The following is a 24,526-nucleotide window of genomic DNA, read 5'->3' as shown; positions in this document are numbered from 1 at the left end:
GTAGATTAAAAATTGTAAAGTACTTTGTAGCACCTGGTATACAGTATTTTACTAATGTCATCTATTATTATTTTTAAAATAAAACTGCCCACCTTTCTGGAATAACTCTGGGAACTTGAGGTATTTGGTGTGGTGCAGTTAAAACATTAAAAGTTTGTTCATATGAAGAGAACCTTAAAAATATCCATAGAGTTATGGACTTGGTAATTATTTATTATTGAAACAATCATAAGTATAAAACGGGGATTATAAAGAGATTCTTGATTACTCTTTTGTCAAGCAAAGAAGTGGGACAGCAGATTTTTACTACTGAATCTTTCTAGTATCAAAACATGGAAAGGAAGGGGAGGGGAGGGACTGACTGCTACCAATGTCACACTATCTTTCTGATGGTTTAAAGGTGTATTGCTATTCTGAACGTGCTCTAGCAAGGATATTAGCATTAGGTGAGTGAAGATTAAAGGTAATAAATTATCCAGAGTCCCACTCAGTTAAATTTTTTAATTGTTAAATGTTTCTTTTGAAGATAGAATTTCCCCTAGCTTTGGGGAGTTTTTTCCTTCATCTTTGATGTAAAGATTTTATCAAAAAACATGGTAGTGTTAAAAACCAACCCAAAAAAATCTGTGTTGAATCCATGGGTTAAGAAAAGAGATGTAAAATGTATTAGAAGCTTCAACTTAGAAGCCATCATAGGGAACTGTCCCCACTCGTGATCCGAGGCTTTTAAGTTCTCACTTCGAGATTTAAACTGACTGGCCAATGAATTATATATCACAAATTTTTAAAAATTATTTCTACATAAGTGGAATCACGTAAATGTTGTAACTTCTGTGTAGGAGAGAATACCCAAGTGAAGTTCCTGTGTTTCCTAGAGTCACTGAAGCCAACAGCATTTTCCTAGAACCGGAAGATGCTATCACATTCCAGAACTGGATACTGAAAACCAGACAAATCAAGGAAAACAGAACCTCAGTCCTGCACACCCCTGAATTCCCTGTTTTCTAATCATTAAAGAAGGAGGACTCTCAATGCAGTGTTTTCCTGAAATAAACCATAATTTTAAACTAGAGATAGATATTTGAATCGAAGATGAAATCTATTTTCCACTTAGAAGCTTATAAAATACTTTGTGCTGAGACATGGAAATCGAGATGGACTTAACATAAACTTTAAGTGTCCTTGACCTTCTAAAGCAACTCATATGAGAATCACCCACTGAAAGTCCTGGACTTTTCATTGTGAGAACTTTGAAACACCTGCAAACAAATTTCTTTAAAAAAAAAAAAAAAAAAAAATATATATATATATATATGAGATTGTAAATGGCATTTTTTGCTTAAGAAAAATACAAACTTTCCCATAAATGCAATGACTGTACCAAGTATAAATCCTAACCACTGATAAACGCAGACTCGGAGACTCCAAATACTTTCATGGGCTGGGGACTACTTTCTAAGATTTCTTTTCATCTTATGCAGAAAAAAAGTCCCAAACTATTTTATCTACTTCTCTCCTGGCTAGGTGCCTTCTAATGACACAATTATCTTTGATTACAATGAAGCATGTATGTAAAAATGAGGAATTACCAGATAAAGTCACTTGCTCTTAGATAAGGGCTATGATAGAAACAAGTAGACACTTTAAATCCTAAGGTAGAGTTTTGTTCAAATTAGGCCTCATTAATGTATTAAAAATAATGGATTTTTTAAAAAAATAAAGATTATATAATTGTACCCAGGAGAATACATGAATCAAAACACATACAGCATTCAGATCATTTTCAATAAACATCAGCTGAAACAGTGCCGTTTTGATTTTATCTGTGGATTTTGGACTAATTGAATAATGTGATGCAAAGAAACAAATCTACAATTCTAAATAGAATTATGAGAGCATTTTGTAAATAGGTTAATAGAAAGAAAAAAGTGGCACAAGAAAGAAATGCCATCATTGTAGAGGAAATAATTTTATGAAACTTAGAAACATCCATTCTCCTACTTCCTTGGACAAGCTGGACTTGCACTATTAGTCATTTCAGTTGTGGAAAAAGGAAGGAGCATGCTTTGTTCTTTTTGTCCCCCTTTCCAAAAGTAAACATCCTCTTTCGCCATCTGGTGGCTAAAGACAATATTTTCCACGTAGATGAAAACCGCTGAACTCAGATTTCCAACAGCCAATTATGTTTAATGTTTTCTGATTCATCTTACCGAAAAGATATGCAGATGTCTTTAACCTATGTAAATAGAACTGAGGCAATTTTGCTCTAATGGTTCACAGCATTTTATTCAAATAACTATAGCAATAATATTTAATGTAGGATAAAAAAATTAACCAGATCATTTTCTGTACTACTCATTTTGAAAGATAAAATTAAATATGGAAGTAACAATTTGTTTGACCTGAATGCCTTTTGGCATAAAGAACTTAGATCTTTATGAAAACAAGAAGGTCCAAATATAGTGTTAAATGCTGAGCATAGCAAATACATTAATTTCAGAGGTTTCAGTGTTAGTTTTTACTGTATTAACAAGTTATAACCACATGTTGTCAATTTACTGTACCGAAAATAAGTGTACATCATTTAACAGTAGTTTGTTTTCCCTATATTTCTTAGTCAAATGTTCAATGTATCATTAGTACATTTTGCATATGTATATCAACTATCTCATTAAAAAATGAAAACGGACAATATTTGATGTTTAATTTCTTTATTTTCTCCAGAATATTTTAATATTGAAACCCAAATTTTTACTCCGAGAAAGGGAAAAACAGAGAAACATGAAGAGACAAACGTTTCATTTAACTTATGGTATTGTGAGCAGTCACTTTTGTAGGCAACACTTTTTTCTTTGTAGAAAAGAAATAAAAAAACAAACAGCACCATTAAAGAATGCATGATCCCTGAATTCTAAACAAAACACTGTCTAAAAATTTTTTTAAATGCTTGTTGTACTCAGTCACATTTAGTCAGGTATCAAAGCAAGCATAACAGTTTTAAATTGTAGCAGTCTTACTGAATCAACTGCTCCCCCTTCTGAGGATTTTACACACCTTTCTGAGTTTTTCCTGTGGGAATAATATATTCTTTGGTAGAGGACTGAAGGAGGGTTTTACTTCTCTGTATGCTGATATAAAATGTCTATGTACGTTCAGGGCCTTCGCCCTCAATCTGTTTGTCATGCATGTTATGTTTGGGTTGATTTCACATTTTGCTGTTACACTGTAGGAGTAATTCTGCCTTTCAAAAAAGGCAGTAAATGGCTAATGTCAAACAGATGTAAACATTCAGAATACTGACCAAAAAAAAAAAAAAAAAATACAAACATATTTAAAAAACAAAAAAACTGTACTGAAAATAGGAATTAGATTAGGTTTCCATGAAGCGTGGGGGGTGGGGGTTTACAGCAGTACAAGAAAATTATGGCAACCAAGTAAAGCACTTTCCTTGGAACATTCATGAACAGTACAAATACAACAAAGTTTTTCTACAGTCTAAATTATTCTGCAACTATCAAATATAGTACAAAGCGAAATAGTATGTGCTATAAAAAAGCAGCTCCTTTAAATTATAGTAAAAATGCTTTTTGTTCGCTTTACAGTGACAAAGCATGAGGGCTGAAGACGACAGGAGTTTTATATTCAGTGACGTTTTGGCTACATAGGCCCCTGACAGTCTGATGAGTTCCTGTTCTAGGACTCTTCACATTGTTCTCTGGGAACACAGATGGACAATGAGTCTGAGCTCTGCATGTTCGGCGGGGGTCATTCCCCTAGGCAGCTAGTGCGGTGCTGGGCCTCCACACCACAGAGACGATGCACCCTAAGATTGGCTTCAGCTTCTAAAACCTGGGACTTCATACCACGGAGAAGCTGGGAAACCAGAGGCCACAGCAACTTCCTCTTTTGAAATTGTGCGAGTGTTTGTGAAGGAAATGGGGCTGCAGCAACATGTATTTTTACTCTTGACTGCACTATAAAGCACCATGGGCACCAGCTCATTTCTCTATGTTTATATTGAACTGAGTAAGAATATCCAAGGTCCGGAAGTCAACTACGCCTTCTACAGCTCATCCCAGAAGCACACACCACCAGTCTTTATCGCAACCAGGCTCAACCTCACAGGTTTGTTTTCAAGTTTATTCTTCAAACTAGACCTCAACAGGGAAATATTATATATAACTATGGTGCTCAGTTCACCAACATTTCTGCCATTTTTCACTTTGGGGAAGGAAAAATATTATCATTTTGAAAATGAATTTGCATCAGAACGCTCTTATTAACATGCCCATTAACGACCTAAATGTCTTTATACAACTCAGGCATATGCATATCATATAGGAGGGGGATGAGGGAGTAGCAGTTTTCTTCCTTCCCCTGCTCCAAAAGTGCTACTTAGGGAAATACATCCTTTGTGATTAAAAACAAAACAAAAAAAAATACATGTTACATGTGCAAGTTCTATTCCTGATAGGGATATAAGTGTTCAATAATCAGGATAATGCACACAATGAAATTTGCACATTACAGCACAATAACTATGCAGTAAATAACATACTCTATTTGTACATAGGCAGACACATGTAGAAATCAAGGAACTAAGAACCTACTCACCTAATTCAAATATACTGGCTTTTGTACATATGTATTAAATGGACACCTTTGAAACACCTGATCCCCATTTTACTTCTCAATTTATTTTTTTTAGCCCAAAGATTTTCATTTTTCAGTGATATAAACCATATGAGAAAGGTAGGAATTTGGATTGGGTCAAAAAAGAGTAAGGGCACAAAAAGTTATGCTCTTTGGACCTGGGTGAGAGAATTCATGCACTATCAACAATTGATTCTCCAAACGTATGATGTGAAAACTCCAAACATACAGAAGGACACTTTTCTTTATTCCCAGTAAGCAACTTGCAGGCAGTCTTCAACACTGATGGAACTGACAATGAGCCCAGTATCACATTGGCCTCAACTGTACCTCACGTAGAGAGTGCAAAGGTTTTGTAGACTGGAGTTTCTTTCAATGTGTGTCAGTTACTGATGTGGTAGTTTTCAATTTGCTGGTGTAGACAGTATCTGACACTGGTATAGCAGCAACTGAATTTGGAAGAAGTTGGCATGCAATTGTCTATATTATGAGTGCCCCACTGTGAGGCTAAGAACATGATCTTTGAAATTAGGATGAAATCAGAGCCAAGCAGACCATAAAGACATCATCTAAAAGGACACCATCCAAATGTATCCTTGAGTGAAGTTAACTACAGATCTGCTGGCACTTATGCTGCATTCCTTGGGAAGGGCTGGTTAAGTGCATTGCTAATTTTCTCAGTCATTAATTTGTTAATTTTAATATGAATAACAAGTGACAGTACTGAAGCACCTAAATGTGGCCACAGGGCAGGACCTTCTTTGCTTTTCTTAAGTATCTTTCACTATCAGCAATTTTCTAATAAAAAACAATGTCCTCTACTACCTAAAAAAAATTTGGCAACATCACAATAAATATGGAGGGAAAATATCATAGTTGATTATAAAATAATTACGGGTGTATTTTGCTTCAGGAATGTAACTTCTATACATTCCAGTTAACATATAAGACATGTTTTCAGGGAATGTTGAAGAGTTTACATTGATTAGAGTGATCCCATGTGAAAATATCTGTCATTCTTACCCTGGATAGAGATGATTTCCCCCGTTTTAAAAAAAATTCTATAGCCACAATCAATCAATGGATTAATGGTATTCCACATTTTGTGCTCTGGAATCTGAAGTTAAATGGGTGTGGTTTTTGCTTTCTTTCATCTTCCCACATGTGCATGTGCTTTTGAACTTGCTTTAGGGAACAGAGCCTCCTCCTGAACTACAGCTGTTCTCCAGCATGAGGATGGCCAGCGTACAGGGAATGTAGCTCAAGTATTTGACACTCAGACTTAACTGGATAAACACTGAAGATAATTATAAGATGCAGTATCCCTTTTTCGAAAGCAGTTTATGGCCCCAGATATTGGGTAGGGGTACAAAACATGCAATACCTAAAAATGCACTTTTTAAAAAATAAGGGTTATTTTGCAGTCAAATACAATTAGACTGAATCATGAGAAAAAAAAAAAGGTTCAGAAAAGTGTCACACTTCAACCCTCTGAAGTTCCTTTTATCATCAATGACACTTGTAAAAGAGGTGGCCAACCTCTGCAGAGGTGGAGACCAGAATGCACTGGTGTCATTAATAAGGGCTACTATTATTTTCCCTCCAATTTTAATACCTAGTCATTTAATTAGAATGAGTAGAAGTATTAATATGTACATTATCAAACCATTTAAACATGCACATTCAGTGTTTTATTTGCTTTTTAGGATATTTTTTCATACTTGGTATTAAAAGCCATACATGATGCTCCAAACTTTCTGGGCCTGTGACTCTATGTTGGCCAACCAGTCTTACATTATCAGGTGTCCAAGGGCTAGATCCAGTTTACTGGGTACAAGGCCCATGATGCAATTTCAGGTACAGGACACATTTTAGTACAATTTGTGTACAAAATCCAAGGCAGATATATATTTTCTGCCACAGTATCTGAGAAAGAGTAAGAAGGGAGGAAAGAGAACAGGGACAGTGGATTTCATTAATGGCATGCTTTCTTTAATCTATCTTTTGTGATATGAATAAATACAAGGAATCGCACACTTAAATCAGATTCCCCATTCCAAATATGACTTCATCACTATGGTAAAGGCAAGTACAGAAATATTTGCGGTAATGGCTAATCGATGGAAAAATACATGTCCACATTATTTTTATCATTCTCTTTCTACATCTGCATTTCTGGTGATGAAGCAATAAAAACTGTCCTTTTCCTATCTGTATCTGGGTTAAAAGGGGAGTGGGGCAGTAACCTGTATATGCACAGAGAGAAACTTTTGAAGCTGGCAACTAAGTATGTAAAGGACATGCTGTTGAGTCAGTCATTTGGTATGCGTCCTTCCCATTATAAAAAAAAATGCAAGAAAATAATAATCCTATGGAATAAAGATAACCTGTTACAAAGTGAAATAAATTAGCATATAATAAGTCACTAGGTTATTCAATTTGCTGTTGCTGATGCTGTTTGGTTTTTCGGTGTCAAAAAGGGATACTGCATCTTTCACTCAGCTCTTATCGTACAACCAAGCAAGCTACACAGAGTTTTGAAGGACCTATGCAGTCATCATGGCAGAAGGCCCCACAGCCTTTGCACACAATCATGGCTTTCAGGCGGCAAGAGCATTTCAGTTCCAATTCGTCCGCGTTGCTGCTGTCGGCAAAGTTCTGAACAGGCATCTGAGCGTTCTGACCAGGCAGGCCCGTGGCAGGACTAGAGCCACTTCCCAAAATCCCAATGGACTTTTCAATTGCAGACGCTGCCCTTTTGAAGCTCGTGCTACCAAAGTGTATTGTTGGATAATTTCCACAGAGCTGCTGTTGTTGCTGCACCTGCATTTTCTGAGCAGCTAATTGGGGAAAAGGCTTCTGTGGCTCAGAAAGCAAATAGGAAGAGAAATCTGCACTTTTTAACGCAAATGCTTTTAACTGTTCTTTCATTTCATTCTGGTCATAGGAAACTTGTTTCATGCCCAGTTCACAGCTGCTGCTTAAACCTTCCTCAAAAGAAAGAGGTTCCGATTTTATATTGCTACATATGCCCGTGGACTGTGGCCAACTAAGTCTCTTAGTGGTTTCCATGGTAACTGGCGGTTGCTTTTGATCAGATGGGACTTCTGCATTAGGGAGAGGTGGAGGTAGTGGAGGTGGTGGTGGGGGAGGCGGGGGCAAGGCCAAGGGCGGAGGGGGCGGGGGTGGAGGGGGTGGGGGCAGTGGAGGATGCACTAGTGCTTTGTTTGGCATTGTGTGTGCAGCCCCTCCCACATCATCACCTTCCTTTATGGGCATATTGGGGGACAACATGTTGGCTAACCTTAGCTGGTGGGGTGCTGAAGGAAGACTCACCTCTCCCAATCCCTTTTGTTCAAGATGCCTATTGAAGGCAAATGCATTACAGCCCACAGGGGGCTTGGAAGAGGCCTGTAAGAGAGCTGCAGTGGGAATGGGGCCCCTGGCAGCCATGGGCATTTGGTAAAACTGCTGTCTGTGTGAGGTACCAGCATCAGGGTGGAAGCCGCCATTTTTGTCAACATGAAATAGGTTCTGCTGGAAGCTACACGCGGGAAGCAGCCGCTTTTGCTGTTTAACCTCAGGGCTGTGGACAATTCTGTTCTGCATGGAGTGTTTGTTCAGCCATTCTTGCTTAAACGGCTGACTGTGTCCTAGCTGACTCATGCCTGAATTTATGACACATGGCACCCCTTTTACATCTGGATCCACCAACAGTTTCCCTGGTTCACATTTAACTTGAGTGTGTTCCCCCACAGTCCTGGCTACTCTCTTTTTGGGATGGTTTTCTCGCTTTCTCATTTGTAGTGGTGCAAGAGTCCCTGCCAAGTAGCCCTTACCATCTGGGTTTGGAGAGCTGGAAGGCATTTCAATGATGTTCCTCTCTGGTGGTGTTTTACCCACTGAGGTAGTTTGAAGGGGCAAAGGAAGCCTGTTGATTTCGAGCTTGGCTCCCAACCTGGGCTGTGGCAACACTTTCTCCAAAGGCAGGTTGCCCTGCAGTAGCTGTGTCACCAGTGGGTTGTTAGCCTCCACGGATGACAGACGACAGCTTGAGCTTCCTGCACTCGGAACTCTTTTCAGGGTATCTGGAGCCAAGGAAATGGCCTCTTCCCTGGCACTGGACGAAGGAGCGTCCAGGTTCTGTGCTTGTGGTATGCTGGTGGCTACCTCTGCAGTCGGCGGAGGCAGCCCAGGGCCAGGGAAGTCTTCGGTGTCCATTCTAAAGCCCTTGTCCACTTCATGAGGTTCGGATTTCACAGGAAGAGTGACGTTTGCTATGAGATTCCTGGGGTGCAGTTCTGACACGTGAGAGTAGCTGGCGTGTTCAGTTTTGATGGCCTTTGGGCAGCTCTGCTCTGCATACTCCTTCTGTTTACTTGAACTGGAGTGACTGACCAGAGGCTGTCCTGTGCTCCTCATGGCATCGTCATTCCAGCAAATCCGGTTTCCTGGGTTATACTGATTGCTACAGGTCGTGTCTGCTTCACTCTTGAAAGTAGTTGGGTTACGTGTCTGCTCAGCAAAGCTATGGCTAGGAGCAGCCGCCTCATTTAATTTGTCTGGAACGACAAGGGGCAGTTCTCGGAGACTGGTGCAGGGGGCCTGCAGGGTTTTACAGTCTTGTTTGGCTGCAGAAGCAGCAATGAAACTCGAACTGTGGTCTATATTTTCACTTGTCACTGGTTCAGGCCTGCTAATTACAGAGACCTGAGGACATGCCATGGGCTGGATGGATACCTCTGTCCTCACAGATCTGCTCTGGAGGTCCAAGCTGGTTTCTGCACTTTCAATGGAGACAGTCAGTGACAAACTGGAGGTCAGCGTAGTGCTGTGGTCAACGATGACTTTACAGGGAATGGATCTGTTTATGGTTGCTGGTGCAAAGCCCCCTGGTGGCTGCTGAGGTTTCCCAGAATTGTCTGCCCTGTTTCGAGGCGCTGAATTTTTGTCCAAGCTTTCAGCACTTAACTTGGGAGGACTATCGAAAGAGTTTATAGTTAGCATGTTTCCAGTAAACATTGCGACAGGTGGGCGTGCAACCAGAGTGTCAGTGACTGCCACTGAGTCACTGCAGCTGAGGGCTGCTCTCACAGTGGTACCCATGGATACAGTGGCCTGTTCTTCACTCCCAGGCATGGCTATTTTCTCAGAAGGAAATCTGTTGTTAATTCCCGTGGGGGGAATCAAGACAGAGCTAGTGGAGAGATGGTTTGGCAAATTATTTCCAATGGAGGGAGTTGGCACAGAGGTGTACTGACTGGAGACTAAGTTAGTGGCACTGCTGCTTGGTATTAGCAGAGGCTTTTCATCCATGGAGCTTGATATACCGGCGCCCTCTGTCGTGGCCGGAATAGGAGTGCTTTCAATACATTTTGGTATAATGGCTATGCATGGAGTGTCAGTTCCCTGGATGGTTTTTAACATGCTTATATTACAAGCAGAAATTGTAGTGTTTGCACTGTCAACAGACATCAGCACAGAGGATTTGTCAACAGAACTCACAAAGGGATGTTCTTTAATTGCTCCCGATATAGCAGTGCTGCAAACAGACACAGGGACAGAATTTTTATTGAAAAGCATGGGCATACTGCTATTTTCAGAAGAGGTAGATGAAACAATTTTCTCAGATAAATGTGACACAGGTATGTTTTCATCCGAACTATGTACAGATAAGTCAGTGGCGGTTTCTGGAAGTTGAGTTGGGTTAAGAGACTGCTGTAAAACAGTGCTGGTCTCCCGGAGGTGTGCGGACTTGTTGCTAGGAGATCTGCAATTTGGATTGACAATAATGACCCCGGTGGAACCTTCCATTTTTGTTTCAGGGGTAGAAGAGACTTCCAAGTTTGGAGGCCCTTCCTTGGAGCTGATCGGAGGCAACCGGGTCTCTTTAGAAGTTTGGAAGAGGTGGGCTCGGGCTTGATGCTTTGCAAAGAGCTTAGCCTTGGTCTGCTCTTTGATGTGTGCCAGCGTTCTTGCCTTTCCACCCTCGCCTGGGCTCCCCATGGCTCCAGAGACGATGCTCGCTGCAGCAGCTACTGCAGCAGCTGCAGCAGCCTCTCGCTGGGCCCTAGCTTGTTGGGCACGGGCCTTGATGTCTGCAAGGGTCCTGGCTCCTGTGTTCCTCCCCGCACTGACAGATGTGCTAGTGGATGCTCGAGACTCTGGTTTGGAGACTGGCTGGCTCTTGATAATAAAGGGTGGTCCAATTTTGGAAAGCTGGATCTACAAGGAAAGAATGGAAAGATAAAGCATTTCATATATGACGGTGGAAGAGGCATGCGGGAGGCCATAACGCAAGGAGGAAAACAAGCTGTTCTCTCCCACAATGTAGAACAAACTACACCTATAGGATGTAAAGCAACAGTGTAGCAAGAATATGAAATCAAATTTTTAAATCAACCACTGACTTGCTTTGGCATGGAAATAAAGAACTGTTTTATTATCTTACATAAATGAAAACAAATCCATGTTTCAAACAATAAGATTAGCTAAAAAGATTTGGACAAACTTAGTTTTTAAATTATCCTACCTGCTGTAGTAGGAAAAAACTGGGACACTTACTCTATATGAGGTGACCTGACTTAATCTGACCCAAAAAAAAAAAAAAAAAAGTCCTGGTAATGAAGATGGGAGACTAGAATTATCCTGGCTTCACACAAATCTATTACACAAAGGTATTGTGTTACGTTAGCAAATTACTAAGTACCTCAGTTTCTCCAGTAACTCTCTGAGCCCAGGACTCTATGCCTATACCACCTGGTGTGCTGCCTTATAGGTGTGTAATAAGCACACTACATGAGTTTGTAAACTCAGTTGTAAAATGAAATGAGTTATTTCTGGTCTATTTCCTTCACAGAGCTGTTATAAAGATTGCATGAGGCTGTATTTGTGAGAGCACTGTTTTCCAAAGGGATTACATTATCATTACATCATTACATCTTCATAAAAGCAAGGGCAACACTGATTTTCTGCCTTTCCCAGAAAGTATGGAGTGGGCAGTTTCTTTTGATGTTGGTAATCCACAATCAGCTGAACTTGGAACATGTCCCATTCTATACTTTTTGCCTACTTATGCTAATGAAGAGGCTCATGAAATCATTGCCAAATTCATGAGGCACAAGACCCAGCACCCAGCACCCCTCGGAAATGCTGCGATGCTCCAGTCAATAAGGGAATTCTCAGAGTCATTGGTTTGTGAAGCTGGAAGGGACCTGGTTAAAGTCTTCATTTTCCAGTTGAAAAACTGAGCCCTGTAGAGGCAGAGTCATCTGCCATGGAGTCACATAAACCAGTCAGTGACAGAGTGTCTGTGGGCTCCCAAGTCAGGCTGTTCACAAGTACGAAACCTCTCTGAAATAAGCTTTTTCTAGAAAACGTCCTCCTCACACTCTCCTAATATACATATATTTACACTATAACTGTGACACTAACTACATGATCATTTTGATTTGTAACTATGCTTTGGGGAACTTTGATAAGTGAAATTATCATCTGCCTGAGCTATTTCCTCTCACTTTTGAATCGCTTATGAAGCCTCTATGAACAAGAAGAGGTGAATTTGGCAAGGGGATTAAATTGTTCCTTTTAAATATTTCCCATAGTCTAAAAAAATCAAATATATTTAAAAATTAAACCTAACACACTCTTTAATATAAAGAGTCTAAGGTCAAACATCAAATATGTGTTTAATGTCTCTAACACCCATCCATCTATCTATCTAATCAATCTTTAAACAAAGTACATATCATTTTGAAAATGAGATTTCAACCAAAAAAAAAAAAAATCAGGCTGGTATATTTAAAAATATTTTCTCTAAAAATTATATTTATATTTTTCTTTCCAGGGTTCAGAAATTAAAATACATAGTGGATTTTTAAATGGAATTTAGTGTTCATCTTTTATATCTCTAGAATCTTATTTAATAGACATTGCTTTGTTAAATAGAATAACTACAGCCATATTCTTACAAACAAGTCAATCTTGTGAAGATCATGAGTTGACTATAAAAAGACATAAGAGAATAAAGAAAGATATTTTTAAAGAGCTTGAGATGTTTATAACTCTCAACCAATCCTTTACTACAGGAATACTCCAATTTGTTATACAAAAATATAAATGGGCTTATATAAAAGCATCAAATCAAAATGACATCAGTTCATTAATTAAAGAGGGTTTAATTAATTAAACAGTTTTTTTTAATTAACCTTAATTTTCAGTTTACTTAGGTAGATCCAATTTATATAAAAAGTTTTATGAGAATTAAAATTTACCTAGAATCATAAGACTTTATCATTAGTAGGAGTGGTGGTACTAATAGTAATACTAGCAAATATTATTTTACAGTACTGGGGATTGAACACAGGGCCTTCCACATGCTGGGTAAGTACTGAGCTATATTCTCAGTCCTTTTTATTTGGAGAAAGGGTCTTGGTAAATTATCCAGGCTGGACTTGATCAAATTTGTGGTCCTCCTACTTCAGCTTCCCAACTTGCTGGGATTTGCAAGTGTGTACCCAGTGGATTTGTTATTTTGTAAAATTAAAGACCCTTTTTCTACCTTAGAAATAAACACCAGGATTTCTATGTCTCTGCATCTGTAGTGTTCTCCCTTACAGTTCATAAGAAAATTTTATAAATTTATTCAAGAAATAGTTAATGAGGTCATAAACCAGGTCATCTTTGCTAAGCAATGATGATTTTCAATGTGAGCAGGAAAATGAAGGAAGGAATAACATGTACCTTCATGTCCTCAATGCTGCCCTCTGACTTCTGACTACTTTCCCTAGTACTACTGAAGTTTTATATGACACTTAATTATCCCTGACATTTTCCCCAAGTTTGTGTAGTTCTATGCCTTGGAATCCACTAAAGTCCTAGTGCCTTAGTGGACTCTAGGTTTCTCCACATCACATCCTGTTCCCTCTTCTTAACTTTTTCACTTAAATACTGATGTTTAAATATATGTATCTGAATTTCTTGTATAAGCTTAATACATAGTTTTAAAAAGGATCCTTTACTATTATACTGGGTTCTGGAAGGATTAACTGTAAATTGCTGTATAAAACCTAGAAAGAGAAACACCTAATTCATTCTTGAAAGTTAAGCCTCTCTTTTTTTTTTTTTTTCCTTTTGTCTTTTATACCAAGAATTGAATCCAGGGACACTTAACCACTAAACCCATGTCCAGTCCTTTTTTTTTTTGGACACAATGTTTGGCTAAGTTGCTGATGACCTGTTAAACAGCTAAGACTAGCTTTGAATTTATGATCTTCCTGCCTCAGACTTCCAAGCCACTGGGATTACGGGTATGCACCACCATGCCTGGAAAGTTGTTTCTTAATAAGGTAAGCCTCTTATAGAATTTCCTTTAAAAAAAAAAAATCAGACCTTAAAAAAATATGTCATACCTTGAGAGGGGGAACCCTGGGTTCCTCTCTTGGAGGCTGCTCTTTCTCAGGTGAGCTGCTGGATGATATGTTCCGGGTTGACTGATCATCTTCTATCCTAGCCCTCTTTTCTTTACAGATTCCAAAGCTATGCTGTTCGGCAGTCTTCCTCTTTGATAATTCTGATTCTCTACTCTCGTTTCTTATCCCATCTGGTGACTTGGAGGGCTCTGATGACTTGGAAGTATGTGAGATCTCCAACCGATTTTGTGTGCTCCCTTGCTTGTGTGTTTTATTTCTAGAGCCTTCTGAAAATGATGCTTTATCCACTGATGGGATGTACTGCTTGTCCTGTAATTTAGCTGAGGGAGGCTCATTTCCCTTACTCTCTGTCTCTTCAGAGAAGACAGATAATTCCAATGGAGAGGACAGCCCTTTCTTTTCTGTTCTTTGCAGTACACTATGATTTTTAACTTTCATCATTTCTGCAGAAGAAAGTTCTGAGACGGAAGGAGGATAAGGCTTCTCAATTTCAACATGTGATTTACAGGGTTGCTGACCCAGGGTCTTACTGTGCAGTTCTTCAGATGGAAACACTTCAGGAGCAATGGAAGAAGAACCCATTTTGATGGGCTCAGGAGTATTGGACAGAGGCTTCTGCTGAGAGATAAGGTTCTCTCCCAGGGGTTTGGCAGGAGCAGAAGGTTCATCTTTCTGTGGGGAGAGTGCTTCTTCAGATACTGAAGGTGACTTTCTTGGTTGATGAACCATTCTTTCACTCATGGAAGAATTAGAAATTGGAGATGTGTCTGCAGGAAGTGGCACACTGGATACAAAAGTGGTCTCAGAAGTGAGAAGCATGGAAGACACTGAAGAAGTTTCTGATGTCAAAGGTAAATCAGACATCGGCGATGCTTCTGAAGTTAAAGGTAAATTGGACGCTGGCGATGCTTCAGATGGCAATGGTAAGTTAGACATCAGAGATGCTTCTGATATTTCAGGTGAAGTGGATATTGGAGATATTTCCGACATCAAAGATGTATGAAGGTTTTCATCCGTCAGATTTCTCTGACTATATTTGTCTGTATTTTCAGTGCTGGACACCTCAGAACAAAATGTTGTTTCAAGGGAGGCTGGAGTACATGATTCTTCAGATGTGGATTGGGTCTCTCCTCCTGGGGATGGTAGGCTGGTACAGGCTCCCTCTGGGCTCTCAGAAGAGAAGGAAGTTTCAGAGATGCATGCATTTTCAGAAAGCTGTTCATCAGGATCACTCTGCAACTCCATATCTACAGTGATTCCTTCATGTGGAAACTGGCCTTCTAAAGAAGATGACCCTGTTTTTATTTTTGTAGTATTGGTCTCTATTGCAGTTTCTGGTTCCTTATGTTCTGCGTCACTGACATGAGTCACAGATGAAGTGGAAGGAACAAGAGAATCACACACTTCTAATTGATCAATAACAACTGACATTTCTTCCTGTGGAGATTCTGATTTCTCTTCTATCTTAACTTCAATATGAGGCAAAGTTTCTAAAACATCATTCATCACAACACAGGATTCCAAGTTGCCATCAGGGGGTGCTATTTGGGTCTCTTCATGAGAGGTGGTTGGACTTTCAGACTCCTCAGAAAATTCATTCATGGTCTTGTGATTTTCATCTTGGCAGTCACAGATACTAGTCTCTACTTCTTCTGCAATTTCTTCCTGAATCACAGCTTCCTCAGGGATCAAAATATCCTCTGATTCTGAGTCTGCCATTACATCTTTAGCTGGAACTTCTACCATTGGACACACTGTTGCACAGAAATCAGGCTCTGGGGAAGCAGAATTTTGCATGCTTTTTGGCTGATGTTCTTCCAAGGGGGTCTGTGCAGAAGAACCCGGAAGACCAGAGGTCCCACATGAGGAACTACCTTCAGCACCATCACTGTTTGGTCCAGAAGTAAGCTTCATAGACTCCTCTCTCGACATGCCCAACCTGAAGTGAAATTAGATACACTAAATTATTGCTCAGTCACAAAACATGAAAGGTACAATTTGGATTTCTCACATTCAATAGAAATATTCAATATTTCTATATTCAATAGAAATAAATGAATTGAATTAATCTTATAACCAACTAAGTAAACTAATTTATGTAAAATAGTTTATGATGATGTAGTTTCTCCACTACTTTTACAATCACAACTAAAATATGTACCACTTCTGGATAAGAAAGAGATTTTTATGGTGTAAGCAAGGAAATACAAACCCTAACAAGAGTCTGTAAAGGCAATAATAAAATCCCAAATAAAAAAGATGGAAAAATTAGGCAGAAAAGCAAAGGAATGTATAAGATATACATTTTTTTGAAGTCAGATTATAGAAAGATGCCCTTATAGTAGAAAATTACGTGGACTTCAGATGATGCAACACAGTCCAATAATTAAGATCAATAGAAAATGAATGAAATACTTCAAATTCTGAAACTGAAATGATTTTCAAAGATTAGTTCTCTTAAAGCAATATAAGAAATGCTACTCAATCACTTTATCTTAGTATATAATTTAAAATATGGAAACTCCATTACAGAATAAGAAAACATTTGGGTTTGTCAAAGTTATTCTAACAGAATCCATTTGTATGAAGCAAAACTTTTGAATGCATTCATGTATATGACTTACTGTAAAGATATTCCATATGAGATAGTAAAGAAAATCAAGAAATAATCCAGCTTAAGATTCAGCAGGGAAAGCTATTAAGAATTATAATCATGCATATCCTAAGTCTCTGGTTTTGGTCATATTAAATTATAACATCAGCATCAGATGGTAGAGATATGTGCTATCCTAAATGAAGTTAAATCAGGGCATAAGCAATGATAAATGTAAGTACAAGAGAGAATATTAACGAAGAAACAGTTAAGTGAAGAAATACAGTAATAGTAATATTGATATAAGATATGTCAGTGAAATCCATTTTAATCTTTTACTTAAATGAAATCCTCAAAATGAATAGGAAATAAAACTGAATACACTTTTGGGGTATCTGATCATTGTTTTCTGTCCTGTAATTCAGAAGACTCTGAAAAGATTGGACAATACTGCCTTCACAGTTTTCTTTCAACTTTCCCTAGGATGGGTTCAAACTGAGCTACAGTTTATAACTATACTATACTGAGAGAAGAACAACTATATTGCAGAAAATTTAAAGCACAAAAATCATCTAGAAATAAAATCCATCAGGACCGGGTCAAGCAGAGATGCCTTTGATATTAGTTAGGTTTAGAACAGATAGAAATCTAGGCACTAGCAGCCAAATTTGTTAGTTGGCTAAAAACAATAGTATTAAATACAAATACAGATAAGGATACATGTGATTGTGAAAAATGACATTGTATAAAATTTGCTTATGCTAACATCTGGTTATTTTCATGGGACAATAGGTGTAAGATGACACAGGCACTTAAGAAAGAACAGCGCATACCATATTCCTCACAAAGGGAAACCTGACCACAAGAGCTCACACCACTAATTCAGAGAACCACTATAATTCTGAGCTGGTATAGAGATGAGTGATGTCTAAGTAACTAAAACTAATATAGGCCAGTACTATATTATAAGCAAATTAAGCCAAAAAGAATTATAATAACTATCTAACACAAGTCACAAAAGACCATACTGGATAGAACTTAGAGACAAGTTTAGATGGAAATATTCTTAGAAAAACTTAGAGCAATGAGAAGCCCATGGTGTCAGTCAAGAAAAAATTTTATGATGCTGGGGGAAATCCCTCCTATTGGGGAAATATATGTAATCTAAGAGTAAAAGAATGAGAAGAGAAGTTGATGACAAATCCACAATGTATCTGTCAATCAATACGCAAAAGAAGAAAAGAACAAGAGACTCAATTCACAATAGCTAAGCTACAGAACCAACCTAGGTGTCCTTCAATAGGTGAATGGATAAAGAAAATGTGGTATACATACACAATGGAATATTACTCAGCTATATAGAAGAATGACTCTATGACATTTGCTGGTAAATGGAAGGATCTGGAGACTATCATGCTAAGTGAAATAGCCAATCCCCAAAAAACCAAAGGTCAAATAGGTCTCTTTGATATGTGGATGCTAACACACTACAAGGGGTAGAGAAGGGAAGAATGGAAGTTCACTGGATTAGACAAAGGGGAATGAAGAGAAGGGAGGGGGAATAGGAATAGGAAAGACAGTAGAATGAACCTGACACAACTTTCCTATGAACATATGATCCACACCATAGTGGATCTCAACACTGTGTACATCCACAAGACTGGAATTTTAGTTAGAATAAGATATACTCCATGTTTTTATAAATATGTCAAAATAGACTCTATTGACATGTATTACTAAAAAGAACAAATAAAAATAAATTTTAAAAAGTGATTAATAAAATACTATTCATAAACTACAGAAAAGAAAGGGTCCATAGTAAGATTTCTTTGTGCTCACATTTTCATGAGGTGATGAGGAGTCCCACTTACTCAGAGCATTGTAGCTGTCACTTTCTAGGACAGTGGCCCTTAACCTAATATTCATGGAAATTTGTGAAGTCCCCAAATTTCATGCAAAAACTGTGCAGGTATGTGAATTTTTTCTAAGAGCTATTTACAGGATTAAATACTTAACCTTGCTGTATAAGCCTGAGAAAATTATTTAGATTCACTTTTTCTCAGTTTTTAATTTTTAATAATAATAATGATAATATCCATGTTACAGAATTATTGAAAGGACTGAATGAAATAACACTGCAAAATTCTTAGAAAACATAACAGTCAGTATATGCTCAATAATGACTTGCCAAACAAAGGAAAGTCCTTTAATGCAAAGCTCCGTTAATGTGGGCTCACTGAGGGCAGAGTCTCAGAAACTCTGCAAGTGACCATGCCCCTGGCACTGAGAAGAGTGTCAGTCACAGAGGAGAGGGGCTAGATAAAATATTGCTCAAATACTAAAAGAACAGGTGGCTCACTTATCAAGAATTAAGGACCAGTGCTCTGGAGGTCGCTAACTCAGTTATGTTTCTGCCATTACTGAAAATAGTGCCACCAAAATTCACTTTCATGTACAAAAGTAGTGGGCTCCTGAGTGGTCTTCAGTCTGGTCCTCATGATTCTTAATCCTGCTGGGCTCTGGCATGACCTGGAAAGCTTCCACCAATGTGGATTTCTGAGCTCAACTCCTGGAGATTCTCAATCAGTAATCTTAATTTGTCTCTATTTCCGATCTCCAGAGGGGATTCTGATGCAGCCAGGCTTGAGTGATACTGCTAGTGACTATAGGTGAAGACATATAACTAGCCTGCTTCACATTCAATCTTTGAGAAAATACATGGATTATTTCCAGTAAGCTTGCATAAATAAGCATATGCATCCTGGGCTGGCACAGCAATTAAAAATAGGCCTCATGGCTCAAGAGAGCTGCTACAGAGGACAATTCACCCAGGCTGCCCTCTTCCAAGTAAGCAGTCTCTCTAACATTGGAGTCCTTTCCAGAATAGCTCACCTATAGGCTCCTTCTAGCTTGGTTTTCCCCATTTACAGGGGCAATTCTGTGAAATCAGAGTGCATGGCACAGGTTTTGTTACCTGCAACCACCTTGGTGTTCTTTGCACAAAATAACAATTTTCAAGTCTTGGTTTTGAAAGTGGTATTAAAGCCCAAACTCTTCTGAGCAAGACCTGAAGTCTCTGTCAAAGGTGAACTCCCATTATCTTTCCTTTCCTGAGGGGCTGAGCAACTGAGACACGAATTCTGTCCAAGTAGAAAATACCTATGCTAAATGTGAGGCAAGAGTTGAAACTCCTCTCAGATTAGTTCAGTTACTACGACACTTAGATTGGCTGGTATCACTTTTTTTAAAAAAGTGTATGTGCACACACAAACAATAAGTTAAAAACAGGTAACAACTGAGAGAAAGGTGGACAAAGTGAAGGATAAAACTCTCAGGTATTCTCTAAAACAAAACTAATTAAATATTAAAGTGGACATGCTAAGCCAATATTTTTGGGAAATGGTGTGAGAATTAAATATGTGCCTAAAACTACTTATCTTCAAAAAATTTACTAATGAAAATACTTGGATAAAAACCAGGGAAATTTTACTAAAATCCACTTATGAAAGCCAAAATTGACCTCTATAGGATTTCATGTGCTATTTTCAGTCCAAAATGAATTTTCATGAACAAGTTATAAACCCTTGAAAATGCATTTTAAAATATTTAAGTGCTGATATGCCAGTATAATTTTACCCGCAATTTCATACACTGAGGGACTATTGCCTTTTATCACAGGTTTATTAAGTTTTACAGCATATGAGTGTGCTATGTGAAGCGGAGAATTACATTTTCATTTCCTTCTAAGAGAAATGAGAAAAAATGCTCTAATACTTACTTTTCTCCATAAAATCTCTCAAAGAATTTTTCTTTCCAAGGTTCTGTTTTCTTTTCCTTCTCAATTTCTTGTCGTATTCGTAATTGCATTTCTGGGGTAAATTCTCCTGGAAAGAAAATGGTAATATATTGAGTAAACGTGGTCACATCTTTTGCCACTAAATAAAGAAAACATGTAATTCATTCAAGCAAGTTTTTCTGGATGTTGAAAAGTAGAAGGATGAGTAATGATAACATTTCTATACTTTCTCTTTATGAGTATCACTCCAATAGTCATTTCATCTTGGATGAACTCTAAAACATTCAGCGAATGTATTGCATGCTACGGGCTCCAAATGGAAGCATGCGTATTCACCATCCTTAAAGGAGATCAGTCTGCTGGGAGCAGAGGCACATAACTGACTAGGAAATAATGTCAAATGTCCTGTACGGGCTGTAAGAATAATATATGTTGTGAAAGTAGAGATGGGAAAACATTAAATTCTGCCCATGTCAATTAAGGGAGTTTATATATAGGAGTTGATTCTTGAGTTAACTTTTGAAGGATAACCAGGCTTTAATAAATCACAAAGCGCAGATATGTGTGTGTACACTTATGTTCTTTTCAGTGGCAAATTGTGAGCAGAACATGGCATGAAATGAATAGGCAAGGATGGCTAAGGCCAATTACTCAATGTAAGTTCCAAAGAGAGTTCTACACTTGTCTAAAAGAGAATGAAGGAAGTCCCAGTGGTGACATCCAGCGAGGGAGGAACATGGACACATAAAGGGCTTAGGATGACGGGTCTTCCAATATGGTGAAGAAACTGCAGAACTCCAGTTTGGAGGCAACTGAGAGATGTGCCAGCCACAGTGGCAATGTTGGGGAGGAGTCAGCACAATTAACAGTTATGACCAGAAAAGAGGGCCAAAGACAGCAGTAAGGCTTTAAACTGGGGACCTGTGAGGACAGTGGTGACAGTATAGAAAGAAAAAGCAGACAGGGCAGAGTGGCACATGTGTGTAATCCCAGAGGCTCAGGAGGCTGAGGAAGGAGGACTGCAAGTTCAAAGCCAGCCTCAGCAACTTAGCAAGGCCCTAAGCAACTCAGCAAGATCCTGTCTCTAAATATAATAATAAAAAAAGGGGGAGGGCTAGGGATGCAGCTCAGTGGTGAGCACCCCTGGATTCAATCTCTGGTTTTAAAAAAAAAAAAAAGAAAAAGGGGGGGGGGAGGGAAGGAGGGAGGGAGGGAAAAAACTGAATGAAAGGAAGGAAGGAAGGAAGGAAGGAAGGAAGCAAGCAGGAGGAGGAGCAAATGAAAAGGAAAATAGTAAATTTAACACTGAGTGCTTTGTAAGCTGTCTGGCATCAACCATGATATCTGGTAGGAGTTTGAAATGGGACACTGGAGATAAGAGCAGGTGAGAGTCAGATTTGGAAATTCTTGGCATGTGGGCTGCAGTTAACACCAAGGTGGTAAATACGGCTGCTTGGAGAATATGTATGATTAAAAAAGAAAATGCTGGAAACATCATTTACCACCAAACGGAAGGATAGGAGGGCCTGCAGGAAACTGAGAGGACTGCCAGAAATGTAGCCCCTGGAAACAATTTAAACTATATTATGGATGTCTAGGGTAGGTGGTATCACATTAGGGTAAAAGAGAAAGAAGGTACTGGGGACAGAACATGATGTGTAAGGACAGGAAGAAGAAGCTGAACTTTGCCATCTGCAGGCACTCCCATTCTCTAAAGGTATTTCAGTTGTATATGGAGGGGTGTAAACATGTGGAAGCACTGGATGTTTACACTTTCAAGAAGCTTGGTGACTAAAGGAAGGACAAGGTAAAGTGGAAGCTTCAGGGAGAAAAAAGTACTAAAAGAAGTTGCCTTAGACTCTGGGACACTTAGAATACATGAGGATCAAAATGGGTAATTAAAATTATCATTTCAAAGAAAATCATGCTGCATCAAAAATGTTTACGATCTCCCAGGTAATATCATGCTTTCTTCAAAACTATCTGACAGCAAAATGCCAAGTACAAACAAAAGAACCAGTGAAGTCGTCTGTGAGGTTTTGACTAAATTAAAGCATATTTGAGGGAGGAAAGACCTGGGAATCAGAGAAAGATACAAAGCTCAAAACAGTATGTGAACTCCAACATGTCACATCATAACAGAAAACTGGAATTTACCTTCTGCCAGTCGCTGTTTCCATCCTTGTGCTGCATATGCAAAGAATTCATTATTTAGAGCCGAAGTGCTGAGGCGTAAGATTCCATCACTTCCCATCTAGGAAATAAGCCGACAAAAATAAGATCCCATCAGGAATAATTCAAAGCAAAAGTATGCAGAAAAGCGCCAAAAACTGAATGATGGGGTGTGTGTGTGTGTGTGTGTGTGTGTGTGTGTGTCTGTCTGTCTGTCTGTGAAGGGGAATGAGGTAGGAGAGAGGGAGGAAAGGAAAAGGAACCCAACAAAAGGGAAATCTCCTAGCATAAAAACTATGCATCCTGCTTGCTGATACGGGGCATGGAAAGAACAATGCTGTCCCTGACTGGCTCCTTATGCAGTTGTGGAGAGCAGATAAAAACATGAAAGGATAAACAATGCCAGGCACTAGGTGAGTGGGAATCAGGAAATGCAAAAAGTAAAAGCTATGGGAGATATCGGAGTACACATGAGTGCTTGGGAAGAACTTGATGTAAGAGGTGGAATTGGGGCAGGGTTGAGAGGTTAACAGGATTTGAACAGAAGGATGGAAGTTCTAGGCATGTAGTGTAGTGTCTAAGGGCATGAGCTTCTTGCAGAGGCAGGACAATGACATCATAAGCAGTACTAAAGATATGAGGGCCCTTTCGTCTTGTACTCAAAGACCTGGCAAACTGTGGGCCCAACTAGTTTCAAAGATTTCCTCTTATTCTAGGTATCACTAATACCTGAGAACACATTCAGATTTCTTGCCCCCCTTGTTTCCCATGTATTTGTTATCTTCTCTGTTCTCCATCTTCAATGATTGAAATACTAACCTCCTTTTAAAGTTTAACTCAATGCTTTCATGAATATCTGTGAAACCATCTTTCCAGAGCAAAGGAGACTATCAAATCTAAAAATGAGCATTATACTATCTATTCTAAAATCAAACCCAGAAAAGAGAGACATCAAGAATAAATGAAATTCTAGTGGCTCAGGAGGCTGAGGCAGGAGATTGTGAATTCAAGCCAGCCTCAGCAATTTAGTGAGGTGCTAAGCAAGTCGGTGAGACTCTGTCTCTAAAGAAAATACAAAAAAAAAAGGGGGCTGGGGATGTGGCTCAGTGGTCAAGTGCCCCTGAGTTCAATCCCCAGCCAAAAGAAAAAGGGGGGGGGGGGAGAATTCAAAGAATAAATAAGATATGCTGCTTGATGACCAAAGATGTAAATCTGTGGTTTCTTCATCTAAGAAGAAACTGGTAACTACACTTGGAAAACTTAAGGCAAAAGTTTATCGATTCATTGTTTGCTCTCTCTTAATTTTCACCTTTATTCAACAGACACTTATTAGAACACCCACGTGAACCTATTTGCCTGGCACATCTATGGTGCTGGCAATACAGGATGATAAAGAAAAACCCACTGTCCTACTGTTCTGAGTATATTCTCACAGGGCAGATGCTTCTGGTTCTTGTATGTCTCTTTCTGGGTCCACCTGGGTTCCGCATGGAACCCTGGCTTCTGCCTCCAAACTAATGGTACTCAAGTTCTTGTTCAGCCTCTGCTTTGGGAGCAAAGGGACCAGGGAAGATCCTAAATAAGAGAGCTAAGTCAGAAAGTTTGAGCTTTAACCTCTACCTTGGAGTCGCACAGGTTCACACAAGGTTTCCCTCTGATTTACCTCCCCATTTTATTACCTTTCTTCAATGTGTGCATAACGTGGGAAAGTTGTGAAGCACGTTCTAGGCAGCGGAAAACTATCCAAAATGTTGAAGTCCTAGAAAAATCTAAAAAGATTTGTGACTCAAAAGATGATTTTAGGAGCTGTGTAAAAGATGGGAAAGAAAGGGAATGATGTATTCAGAGATGTCACTAGAAATGTTATTAGAGTATATCAGT

The 24,526-nt window shown here is 38.9% G+C and overlaps 1 protein-coding gene across 4 annotated transcripts in view; it reads right to left on the bottom strand.

Moving 5' to 3' along the window:
- Positions 1-2,702: 2,702 nt before the first annotated feature.
- ASXL3 (ASXL transcriptional regulator 3) overlaps positions 2,703-24,526 on the bottom strand; it is a 168,048-nt gene continuing 146,224 nt past the window's right edge. For all 4 annotated transcript variants that reach the window (XM_079109312.1, XM_079109309.1, XM_079109310.1 and 1 more), the window contains 4 exons: positions 22,631-22,727; positions 20,456-20,561; positions 14,064-16,023; positions 2,703-10,878 (listed from right to left, as the gene is read on the bottom strand). In XM_079109312.1, coding sequence (XP_078965438.1) covers positions 7,159-10,878; positions 14,064-16,023; positions 20,456-20,561; positions 22,631-22,727 — 5,883 coding nt within the window. In that variant the 3' untranslated portion in view covers positions 2,703-7,158. The remainder of the gene's footprint in view (positions 10,879-14,063; positions 16,024-20,455; positions 20,562-22,630; positions 22,728-24,526) is intronic.

Source organism: Sciurus vulgaris, assembly GCF_902686455.1.
Source record: "Sciurus vulgaris genome assembly, chromosome: 13".
In the NCBI taxonomy this organism is placed as follows: Eukaryota; Metazoa; Chordata; class Mammalia; order Rodentia; family Sciuridae; genus Sciurus; species Sciurus vulgaris.
The sequence above is the reverse complement of the archived record's forward strand: the minus strand, read 5'-3'. Positions and strand labels throughout refer to the sequence as shown.